Source organism: Mytilus californianus, unplaced genomic scaffold (assembly GCF_021869535.1).
Source record: "Mytilus californianus isolate M0D057914Y unplaced genomic scaffold, xbMytCali1.0.p SCAF_2, whole genome shotgun sequence".
In the NCBI taxonomy this organism is placed as follows: domain Eukaryota; kingdom Metazoa; phylum Mollusca; class Bivalvia; order Mytilida; family Mytilidae; genus Mytilus; species Mytilus californianus.
Window position 1 is genome coordinate 72381541 of NW_026262668.1, and position 12694 is coordinate 72394234.

Consider the following 12694-nt stretch of genomic DNA (forward strand, 5'->3'; position numbering starts at 1 on the left):
AGCAAACAATTTAGAAAGATCATAACATGAGGAACATGTGTACTAAGTTCTACATCATCATTAACTGCCTTGACCAAAACTTAAATTGATACGAGACAGACGGACGGACGGAAATGCAGACCAGAAAACATGATGCCCCTTAATTTACTATCAAAGATGGGGTATAATAAAAGGTATAAGTAAGAAATTCACACACGAACTATCAACCAAGGTATTCCTGTCTTGGAACCGGTAAACGTCAAATGTGGTGGGGGTAAAACTAAATTGTGGCATCTTATTTCAAGGAGACCATGAGTCAACAACCCACCAAAACAAAATTAAACCAAGCATTTTACTATCTCATTATCGAATCGCACAATATGACACAATGATGATGAAAAATTACAGCAAATTTAGAGTAATCAATATTTTGTATAATATCAGAAAAATTTATTTTTCCTATTCACAAAAATATCAGCTAATTCAGTTCTTGTCCGCTTTCTAAACATTTCAAAAATCATCATCTTTTCCTGTCTTTCAATATCCATTCTCTGTCTCCTCTCGTTTTTCTCCAACTCAAATTTCTCCCTCTCAAACTGTAGTTGTTGTTTCTTCATTTCCATCTCCTCTTTCCTTATTTCCATCTCTACTTCCTTCTTTTCTTGCAGATAAGAAAGAATGTTGTTGGATGATTTTGATTTCTTTGGTCTAATAGCTTCTTCTGCATCACAATCTGTATATAGAAGGTCACATGAAAATATGTGCTTTCCAATTAAAGGTTAAAACAGTAAAATAATAAATTATTGTGCTTATGATTTACCTTTGTAATTCAAAAACGTCTGCAATAAAATGCATGTTTCAAATCAACGAAAAACCATAAAATTGTTCTTACCATCTCTGTTTTTAGGGACATATGAAGATAGTAATAAAAAGATAATTAACAGCAGAACCAAACATAAACATTTTTTGTACATAATTTAGGCCGTTAGTATTCTCGTTTGAATTTTATAGCTGACTGTGCGGTATGGGCTTTGCTCATTGTTGAAGGCCGTATGGTGACCTATAGTTGTTAATTTCTGTGTCATTTGGTCTCTTGTGGAGAGTTGTCTCATTGGCAATCATACCACATCTTCTTTTTTTATAATAACCACAACCATTATTTTCTTTCAAACTGATTGAGGCGAGTCATTTTATACAAATTGTATTGTAAATATAGAATACCAAAAATAAACTAAAATTATCATGATTTTAACTTACCTTTTGTGGGTGTCAGGGTTTCTAATGCCCTTTTTCTAATGTCAAGGGAAGCCTTTTCTAGGGAAGCTGTTTTTTCTTTATCTGCATCCTTTTTCCTCTCTTCTTCCTCCATCAACCCTATCACCTCCTCCAGTAAACTTTCTCTTTCGCTATATTCCTCATTTATACCTGATCTAAAACATATAATGTAAAATTATAAATCAAGCAGAATTAAATCACTCCATTGGAAGGCTTTATATTTGAAACTAAATCAAACACAAAACAAAAAGAACTTGCATTTGATTTGAAAGCTAAGTTATAGTTACCAAATTAAAAAGTGTTGGGTATGTGTAGATACACCATAGGAGGGACTAAATTCCACGAGAAAGCTTTGCTTTCGAGTGAAATTTAGTCCATCCTATGGTGTATCTACACATAGCCAATCACTTTTTTTATTTTGGTAAATGACATGTGTCAAAGTTCACAACTGATATCACGTGATGAAAAGTGCTTTTCCCGCTGCATTATCAATCTGCGGGTTTCAGTCGTCTGAAATGGCTGCAAAAATGGAGGTCAGTGACATTGACTTTTTAAACTTTTTCTACAACAGTAAACTGTTCGGGCTCAGAGGTGTGGACGAGCATCGGAATCTGTCCGTGGACCAGTTCGAACTTGGATATGATCAGACGGGAAGCTATATTTTATTCAAGGGCAGAGCCAACAAAACGTACTATGGTAAGTTTCATTTTTCTTACAATTTTGTAGTATTTGTGCTTTTATTGTGTATTTCAATTGGTTCTTTTGTGTATTTGGGTCATCAACACTTGACTGACGATTTTCAGAAAATCCAGGTGTCTTCGTCGAGGTCCGCGCTACAACAGGTGCTTCTTTTATGGAAAACAATAAGGTAAACACGGGTATATTGTGTCATGTGTATGCTTATTACATTTTACCCAATCCAGGCCAAATAAAATTGTTTTATATTTCAATAATCAGTTTTGTTCAATGTTAGATTTTTATGTCACTGAATGTCAATACTTCATTTTTTTTCAGGTGGACTCAGATCAGTGGAACCTAAGTGCCCAAGTCTTAAAACACTACCTTCAAAACCCTGTACTTTTCAAGAATTATCACGGAACAGTATTTGAATATTGTACGTGATCTGAATGGGACAGTCTTTTACAGGAGACCTCTAGATTAAGGACGTACATGTAATGTTTGGTGAACAGTCAGTAGGCGTTAACAAAGTATCTAATATTATGAAAACGGAAAATCGTGAACCATCAAATAGTGCTGGAGGAGGCTTTGGAAGTTTGTTGACTGGATGCATGTTCAATTCTAATAATGGAGGTTAATTACAATGTATATGTGTGATTAATTCAGTATTTGTGGATTATGTTGAATGGTTTTGGTGTCTTTCATTCAAAGGAATGTTTTTATAATGGAATTATGTGCACCTTTTTTTTTGTAGTGAATTTGTTTGCATTATGGAATTATGTGCATCTTTTTTGGTAGGATCAGAGGATTTATATATGTGGCGTTCAGTCTCACATTTGTTTAAAAATAATACAGTTATTAAAATTCATTGTTATACTTATTATATAAAAAAGAAAGGATACGGGGTATTCACCAATGAAACAACTACCCAACACTTTGGTTTTAGGGTTGAAAAATATTCCAGGAAAGAAAATGTGTTACATTGTAGTTTCTGGCTAAAAGTGTGAGGTATCTAACATACACCACAGGACCATTTTCAAGCATCTGGTAAACCAATCAGAGGGCTGACATGGAACTGTGGTGTATGTGTAGATACCCTCACACTTTTTCAATGGAAAATCAAACAAACTATGGTACATTAATTTTAATAACTCTTTTTAATCACTTTTACACTTTCAATAAATCTTTTTAAACACTTTTACACTTTTAATAAATCTTTTTCATTCCTGTTCTTAAGTTAAAGGCAATTGATTTTAGGGGGCTGCTCATTTTCTGGAAAATATTTATTTTTATTTTTATGAAAAAATGTACCAATGTACAAAATGTAAATAAGACACCCCCTGGAAAATCACTTACTTTTTCAAGTTTTCCCTATTATCTTTTTTGAATTGGGTAATTAACAAGTTGGTCCTCTCTCTAGCCCGTCTCCCATCTATTAGGAAGGTTGTTGTCGAGAGTTTTTCGCCTATCTCTATCCACTTCCCTTTATTTCGGAATGGATTGTCTAATGTGACCTCCCTTAGCAGTTTAATATCATCAGCCACAGAAAATCTTGCTTGCTTTTTTCTTGCAGGAGTACAAGATGCCATCTTTAAGTGCCCTGTAAGATATGAAATATTTTCTACAAATCAAAATAAATGTATGAAACTTGTAATTTGTTAACAAAATTATGGTAAAGATATGGATAGCTTATACGTTCAGGTATTTCACATCCAATTTTTTATGGAAATATTCTTTATAAAGCACAAAAATGTCAGTATTCACCTCTGAAGCTAACAAAACCTTTAAATAGACTTATTAAGAAGGGATATAGTTACGATACTGTTGAGGTCATTAAAGATTGCATATTTTGGCGTTAATATTGATTCACTTATAGGGTCTTTGCATCGGCACTAAACACATTTATTTAAAAACCAGTTGTTGGCATGACACGGGTTATGTTCTTCTCATATATGTTATGATGGTATGATACTAAACCCCTAACGGGAAAGATTGTGCCTGATATTCATATGATGAAGACATAATCTTTCAATCAGTTTAATTGAAGTCTGGAGCTGGCATGTCAGTTAACTGCTAGTAGTCTGTTGTTATTTATGTATTATTGTCATTTTGTTTATTTTCTTTGGTTACATCTTCTGACATCAGACTCGGACTTCTCTTGAACTGAATTTTAATGTGCGTATTGTTATGCGTTTACTTTTCTACATTGGCTAGAGGTATAGGGGGAGGGTTGAGATCTCATAAACATGTTTAACCCCGCCGCATTTTTGCGCCTGTCCCAAGTCAGGAGCCTCTAGCCTTTGTCAGTCTTGTATTATTTTTAATTTTAGTTTCTTGTGTACAATTTGGAGTTTAGTATGGCGTTCATTATCACTGAACTAGTATATATATTAGTTTAGGGGCCAGCTGAAAGACGCCTCCGGGTGCGGGAATTTCTCGCTGCATTGAAGACCTGTTGGTGACCTTCTGCTGTTGTCTGTTGTATGGTCGGGTTGTTGTCTCTTTGACACATTCCCCATTTCCATTCTCAATTTTATAGAGAGGAAGACTCTATTACAGAGTCAATTTAGCAGGAAATTCTTGTATTCATTATTCACTTTGTTTTCCTCCGTTGGTAGCAAGGTATTGCGGCAACGTCAATCAAAGGGATATATTCTTCATAAAATTCATTTTAGGTATATTTCAGTGACAAGTGCCCGCTTGGCGGCCCATATATTTCTTTTCATTTGTAAACAACAAAATAATCTTCTGAATTCAATGTAATTAGAGCTGCATACTCCCGAGAGAAAAAAGAAATTATTTTACTGCTATTTTCATTGAAAGAATGTTCAGAAAATCCAATAAAACTCAGAAGTTTTTACTTACGTGTAAATCCCGCCTTACAAGTTCCCAATGGCGTGTACTTGTAAAACGTCGCATACATTGATGACGTAAAACGCAATGCATCAGGGAATTTCCCTACTACCCGTACCCGTACACGTACACGTCTGCTTTGCTAAACCTCTCTAATATCTAAAAATACCACATTTCCAACACTAAATCAACAACCACATGCACACGTATTACCTTAAATAAGGATAGAGCGAAGCAGTCAACAGCTTTTTAAAAAGCTCAAACTTGTATGACAGTTGTTTCCATTCGTCATTCGTTCCGTTGGTTGATATAGTCGAGTTTTATTTTGTCAGGTTTCTTTAACTTCCTTCTTTTTGAATTTACCTTGGAGTTTGGTAAGTTTTTATTACGTTTGTGCCTGCCAATTGATTTGCAACCATGGAATTACAGAAGACTGAAATAAGTCCTCGATCTCAACCCTTTTGAAATCCATTCAGTTACTTTCCAATTGTTGCAAATCGAATCATTGATATCTGGTTTTTTCTCAAACTAAGTAAACGGTCTTGTCGTTGGGGTGCTGTCTAATTGAGATATATCACACGTCTCTTTATATTCATGCACAGCACATTAAGAAAGAGTTTTTTAAACAACTAATTCTTGGTTAAATGACTTTGAAATTGCTTTTTGTTAATCTATACTGGAGCTCAAAATAAATGTCGCTTAGTATAAAATGCTGATTTTCATGAAATTTAACTTGAAGGTTTCAACTCAGTCATATATTTATCGCAGCTTTGAAATATAGATGTTTTTTTGTCGTCAAATCAATCAACAATCTTGCTCAGCTTTCACAGACAAGCTAAAATATAAGCAGTTTAATTTAGAAATAATTAATGAATAATAATCATTTATCATGTCACGAAACAAAATTCATGAGGATTTGAAGTTTAAGTATTTGCAATAGCTTATACAACAGGAGCTACAATAATCTCAATAAATTATCGATATGATTAAATGGATATGATAACATGATCATTTTTTCACCAACTGTACATGGTTGGGTTGTGTTCAAGATGTAGACATGATTGGGCGTTTGCGACACGTTTCAGCGTCCAACACCAGCTGATAAAATGAAAATTTTATATCTATATTGATTTCATATGTAACATTACTTATTTGATTACTACTGAACATTTTTAATAAATCTTACTTTTATTTAAGAAAATTGGCTTTCACCAAATTCCTATCATCTATTGTTTATGTTCCATGTTTTGACTACCTTCACATTCATGCAGTTTCTCATTCAATAAGGTCATTTACGCCGATTAACTCGGGTAACGCATTCACAAAAAGCATACGACGTGCGAGTATATTTGGAAGAGCACAAACAAAATTAATAATGACGTTGCCAATCAGCTGACATACAGTATATTCGTATTTTACTACGGATGTGTACTCAAAGCGTTCGAGGAATGTCATATTAGAATTTTAGTTTACTACAGCGCCCTTGAGTTAAAACCGAAATCTTTTGCTGATGTTAAAGAACTTGCAATAAATAAAACCACAGAACAGAGTCTCCTTTCACAATAAATCTCAAGAGTAAAAATACTCGTAAGTTTACACAATTCAATATAACTTACGATCAGTTTTAATCGTAAGATTTTTTTGTTAAAAGAGTCGCAGGTATGCTGCATATCGTGACTTACGAATCATTATTTGGAATGTTGCACTTAAGAACTCAGAATTTACAGCAAAACTGAACCTTCAAAAATATTGTGATGAGGTATATTCAACATGCGGTTTCAATCAGAAATGGATTCTTGAACATTTAAAAATTCTTCTCCAAAGTTTTCAATCACAGCTTTAACAATTTTACAGGAAAATATTATTTTTCTTTTCTTCGCTTTTCACGACTATTCCCCTTGGTCATTTGAAAAATCGACTACATCGTCTCATTGAACAGAGCCTTTTTCTATAAAAATGGGTAATAGATACAAATTCCTTTATACAGTCACAAAAAATCGTACTTTGTGAGAACCACATTGGTTTCCAGAACAATAAAATCAATCCTGGACTTTTGATGAATTGATATTTAAGCAGAGAGTTGGTTTTCCAATGGGTGTTAAATGTGCACCACTACTGTATTTTGTTTTTGTTCTCGAATTAAACAGTAAATATACAGAAACTTCTCAAAGACAAAAAGAAAAAGCATCTTGCAAAGTTTTATAATTTCACTTTCAAATATATTGATGTCCACTCACTAACCCACAATTCAATCAGTGCTTGCATCTCATATTTCCCAGTGAACTTGACATTACAAATACAATGATACTCCCGAAAGTAGAAGATCTGCTTCATATTTTGACCTTTTTTACGATATTGACAAAGGTGGACGATTTCAAAATAGAATACATGACAATCGTGATGGTTTCAACTTTCAATTCTTCAGTAGTATGCTCCGTCGTATGCATGGCATTTACATATCTCAGGTAATACATTAAGCTCATGCATGTTCAAAGGGGTGAACAAAAACTGCTCCAACAAAGTTATGAGGAAGAACGACTGAAATCGACACTTCATACGGTTACGATCAATAGTTGGTATCTCAGGGACAACAAACTTGCTATTACCCTCATAACCAGTCAATAAGTGTATAATATCTATATCGATAACAAATGTATTGTAAAGCAAATAGACAAAAATGATTACACCATGGAATATCACCAATTATGAAGTTGAATCCGCCAAAAAATATTGGGGTATTCATAGGCTATAAACTAATGTTCTCCCATACTAGTATTTGATAATGGTCAACAAGACAAATTCGATAATTGGAGTACCGTTGAACTATGGAATACATGTATTGTTCAACATTTGCTCTTTCGTACACAGCCCTTTTGAGACTCATATTTGAAAAATCATACAGAATCCAAAAGGAAATGTCGAAAGAAGAACTAATAAAGCAAATACCGAGTCTATCACAACTACATATATGAAGAACGATTACGAAAACTCGAATTACCAACATTGTTATACAAAAGACCACTAGCAGATATGAATGAGCTTGTTATTTTAGCAATCAGTTTTCAAAAATAGAAAAATATCTGCATTTGAATGATTGTCATTTATATTGAATCCTTTTGGTGTCAGACCTTTTATTTTTCTACCTCCGCGTGAACTGTTACTTTTTTCCTGTTTGCATTAAGTTAGTTAGTTGTTTTAACTTCTACAAATTTCAGTCAGTTAGAACGCTCCCTTGGCCACGGAAATAATTCAGAATATCAAATAATAATGCATTTAAACCATAAACCCGATAAAGTGAGCTCTAGTTGAACATAGATTAGAAAATAGTGTTTTAAACAAACCTAATCGAGAGTTCAGCGACCCTTCAGGAAGACTGACTCAAAGTGATAAAAAGCTGACGCGGTACGTACAACAGAATATTCTAAAAACGGGAATACAAAAACAATAATCGAACAAACTAATGAGAGGAACAATCAGAAGTGTGTTGCTAGTGGGAAAATGCGACGGATGCTGAGAGAAGGTGATTGGTATTGAGGAAAGGTGGTGGAAGGTAGGAGAAGGTGATATTATGTGCCTTCAGATGCAAAAAGAATAAAACTTCAGTTAGTAATACATAGCCGTTAAATTGTTCAAAAACAAGAACAGTAACATTATTTTTTTTTAATATTTGATAAGGTGTAATTTATAATGGGTTGATCCTTTAGCAATTATCCCTCTCTAATCAAGAACACATAAAAATAACGTAAAGTTTAATAAGATAACAATTCACACTCTGTTCAGAAACATAGAGATTGAGTTATATGAATATGGTTTAAAAGTGAATTAATTTCTTTGGTTTACCAAACTTATTTCCTCGATCAGAAAATATTTCCTCATGATATCAAACACATCAAAACCGTTCTCGTGTTATGACGTCTTACACCAGACAATAGATAGCCAGAAAGAAATACTGTAGGAAACTCAACAAAACCATAACCGAGCCTCCCTTAAACATGTATTTAGTGAACAATAGACACTTTGGAGACAATTAACTGGATGTCAAAAACTTAAAGCCAGTTGACGTTTGTAGTACTCAGTGGCGTAGGTTTGCCATTTTTACGTTTACGCCCGAACCTCGTCGAGGGATCTGAGGGTCCCTAGCGGGTTCATTGCAGAGGATATCCTAGTAGGGGCCGAACCCCCTTGAAGGTCACGCTTTATGGAGAAAGAGATACCATTTCTGTCATTAAAAACTCATCGATAGCAACAGTTTTGGTCGGAGGTGAACAAAACTTTACGACAAAAGAAACTTTCCATTTTTATGTACAACATACAACATACCAGCACTAACTGCATATGGAGTATATATCTCCCAGCTGATAAGATATTGTAGAGCTTGCATTTCCTATCGTGATTTCCTTGATAGAGGGTTGTTGCTTACAAGGAAGCTATTGAACCAAGAGTTTCTAATGGTGAAGTTGAAATCTTTCCTTCGAAAAGTTTATATACGGTCGTCATCACGAGTTGGTTAACCGTTATGGAATACCTGATTCACAAGTGACGACGGATATGTTTCAATTTGCTGTAACCATAATTTCGTACTCATTTCCGCGAATGTGACTTACCGAATTAGAATTATTACCGGGTTTGTACTTACATGAGCAACACGACGGGTGACACATGTGGAGCAGGATCTGTTTACCCTTCCGGAGCATCTGAAATCACCTGCGGTTTTTGATGGGGGTTGTGTTACTCTTTAGCTTTCGATGTTGTGTTTTTGTACCATTGTTTGTCATTTCGTCGTTTTTCATTTTTGTCATGGCATTGTCATTTTGTTTTCGACTGATGAGTTTAGATATCCCTTTGGTATCTTTCGCCTCTCTTTTAGAGTCTAAGCGGTTTCTTTAGTAAAATTATTCATTATGTGGATTTCGAAATTAATCGTTATTTGTTTTAGAGAAAAAAATTCCAAACCAGATACCTTAAACTATGTTTAAAAGGAGATGTGGGGTTAAAACAATCAATCGACAAAATATTCAAAACTTTATAGAGATAGTAAAAAAAAACGGCAAGTCTCCATTTCAATGTTGTCACTCTATTAATTATTTTGACTACATCTAATTTTCTCACCTTTTTACGCGCAATTTTTGTAATGGACACATTGATGGGCAGGTGTAACATAAAAATGCAACCCACTTATCGTATTACAACAGACGATGAATTGCTTTAAAAAATAGTAAACGGAGTAGAATTCACTAAAGATTCAGACTTTGACAGAAAATAAACAAATATGTAATATGAAACCATTTGATTAACAAGTAAATTTCGTCACTTTAGTCTTCATTTACAAGTCATTGAAGAAAGCATTATAAGGCTCATGTGCTTTCAACCAGTTCTTTGAACTTATTTTGATTAAAATATTTTTTCTCCAAAATACATGTGCACGCCCAGGCGTTTTGACGTAAACGTAGCTACGTGCCTGGTACTATTTTTTAATAACCGCTAATCAAATAGATACAATGTTTAATAAGAAAAGTATAAAATATTATTTTCATAATTTTAATATCTCCCCCGTTTATTTTCCAGTCTTTCTTGTCGTAACTACAATCCCGTTCCCTTATCACGAATGTGACCTACCAAATTAGACTATTTACCCCTATTTGTAACATTTTTACCTATTGTTTTTGTTCACACATCGTTGTCAATATAATGGAATTTGATGCGACTGTCATACAAGTGAGAGGTTTAGCTAGCTTTAAAACCAGGTTCAATCCACCATTTTCTACATAAAAAATGCCTGTACCAAGTCAGGAATATGACAGTTGTTATCCATTCGTTTGATGTGTTTGAACTTTTGATTTTGCCATTTGATTGGGGACTTTCCTTTTTGAATTTTCCTCGGAGTTCAATATTTTTGTGATTTTACTTCTTATTCAGTTCGGATTCGTGCACTTATTGTAAATATTCTATAAGATCCATACCAATTCATATGATGAAGTGTCTTCAATTTCAATAGAACTAAAGATGCCATGAATACAAGCTGTACAAGATACATTCAAGACTTGATGTCAGAAAATATTCATTTACACAAAGAACTGTTGAAATCTGGAATAACCTACAATCCTTAGTTGTAACCATACCAACTATCAGATTATTTGGAAGGAGATCGGACAGACTCTGAGAAAACAAACCACGAAAAAATTACCATAGCCCGGCCAATTATGATATTCACGACTGGACACGACATAATTATTATTAAAGAACCTTAGTGAGGAATATCCAAATACCCCACATAAACTTATTTGTAGAAAGAATCACTGTAGGGAACTTTAATAGCTTACTATGCAGCATGGACTTGTCTACTTGTTGAAGGACAAACAGTGACCTATGTTTGCTTACAGCTATGTCATTTGGTCTGGTTTCTGCAAAACTTTCAGTCTATTCTCATGTATGACCTTGATTTTCGTCAAGTATCTGGGTACGCATCCGGAAACAAAATTGACTATCGACAGTCCAACAAAAGGACTGACTGACTAACGGACAGACGGGTACAAAAACTATACACCACTTCGCTACTTCCTACTGTTGGGTGTCCATAGTTCAAAGGAGCTGACAAAAGATGCCTCTTGTAAAAGTCTACGGTCAGAAGAGAATCTGCGAATATCTGTGAGTAATATAACCGCGGGAGTAGAGAGTAGATTTGAATAACGCACCGTTAACTGAATTTGAAGTGTTCAAATGTGAATTTAATAAAAGTTATATATCTTAAAACCCAAAGGTTTCAGGGAGCCTGTATTGGTGACTTGGTATTTTTGCATAAAAATGAAGATAAGACAATTTCTGATAGTTTCTGGCAAAAAGAAGCAGAAAATGGGTAACAATTGTTATTTAAGAGCAATTACTACTTGAAAAATTAGACTAAAGATTTTTCATTTATTTTATTTATTATTACGTAAAGAAACCATAAAACCTAGACCTATTCAAAACAATTTGTATGTATTGAAATCAATATTGCTTAGGCACAACAGATCGACTCAGATGGTTTAACTTACATGTTCTTGTTTTCTTCCAGAGTTATTTCATTTAAACACCTGATTCTTTAAAACAGCTATTCACAAATTACTAGTATTAACCATTAAAGCTGGAGATTGATCAAGTCCATCACACTATCATGCTGCTAACACAAAGTACAGTTCTTTTGTCATGAGTGCATTTTTCCTTCCAGTGTTTTAAAAGTATTTGTTTTTGTATTTTCAGCTTTTGATATTTCATTTCAAAATTTTGAAATATTTGTTAATTATCAAAAGCTTATTTCATTTTTCAGTTTTCAATTTAAATTGTACTTTAATTAAATTACCTATGGATACAAGTATTTAGAAACATTTGAATACACCACACATGTCTTTGAATATTTCTCTTTCAAAGTATATGATTAATTTGATAATTAGGTAGACAGATGTCATTTGATGATTTATCAAAATTCTTAAATTGCATTTGATCTTGATTTTACTATTCATATTTTTACTTTTGACATTTCAAACGTAACCTTACTACTCAGAACATTTCGTATCAAACATTTTTTAAATTGAAATAAGATAATTCTACAAATTTATATTTTTTGGGGACAACTCCAGCTGGTGATTCTACAAAGTGTTTGGAGAGTTCTTAAGGACAGTGACAGATATTTTCATTAGTGCATTGTTTTATTTATTTGGACTTATCTTTGGAACATTTTGTTATTTATTAAATTGTTTAAGTCATATGAAAAAAAATCTTGTAATTTTAATGATATCGAAATCATTGAACCAATGCATGCGTATATACTGAACTGTAAAAGAGAGGCGAAAGATACCAAAGGGACATTCAAACTCATAAGTCGAAAATAAACTGACAACGCCATGGCTAAAAAAGACCAACAGACAAAAAAATA

At 33.6% G+C, this 12694-nt stretch overlaps 1 protein-coding gene across 1 annotated transcript; it reads right to left on the reverse strand.

Moving 5' to 3' along the window:
• Window positions 1-419: 419 nt before the first annotated feature.
• Window positions 420-3614, reverse strand: LOC127727670 (putative uncharacterized protein DDB_G0271982). The gene is made up of 3 exons (XM_052234786.1): window positions 3289-3614; window positions 1237-1409; window positions 420-712 (listed from the first exon to the last, which is right to left on the reverse strand). Exons 1-3 carry the CDS (start codon window positions 3519-3521, stop codon window positions 420-422), a joined length of 699 nt encoding a protein of 232 aa, XP_052090746.1. The 5' UTR covers window positions 3522-3614.
• Window positions 3615-12694: the final 9080 nt, after the last annotated feature.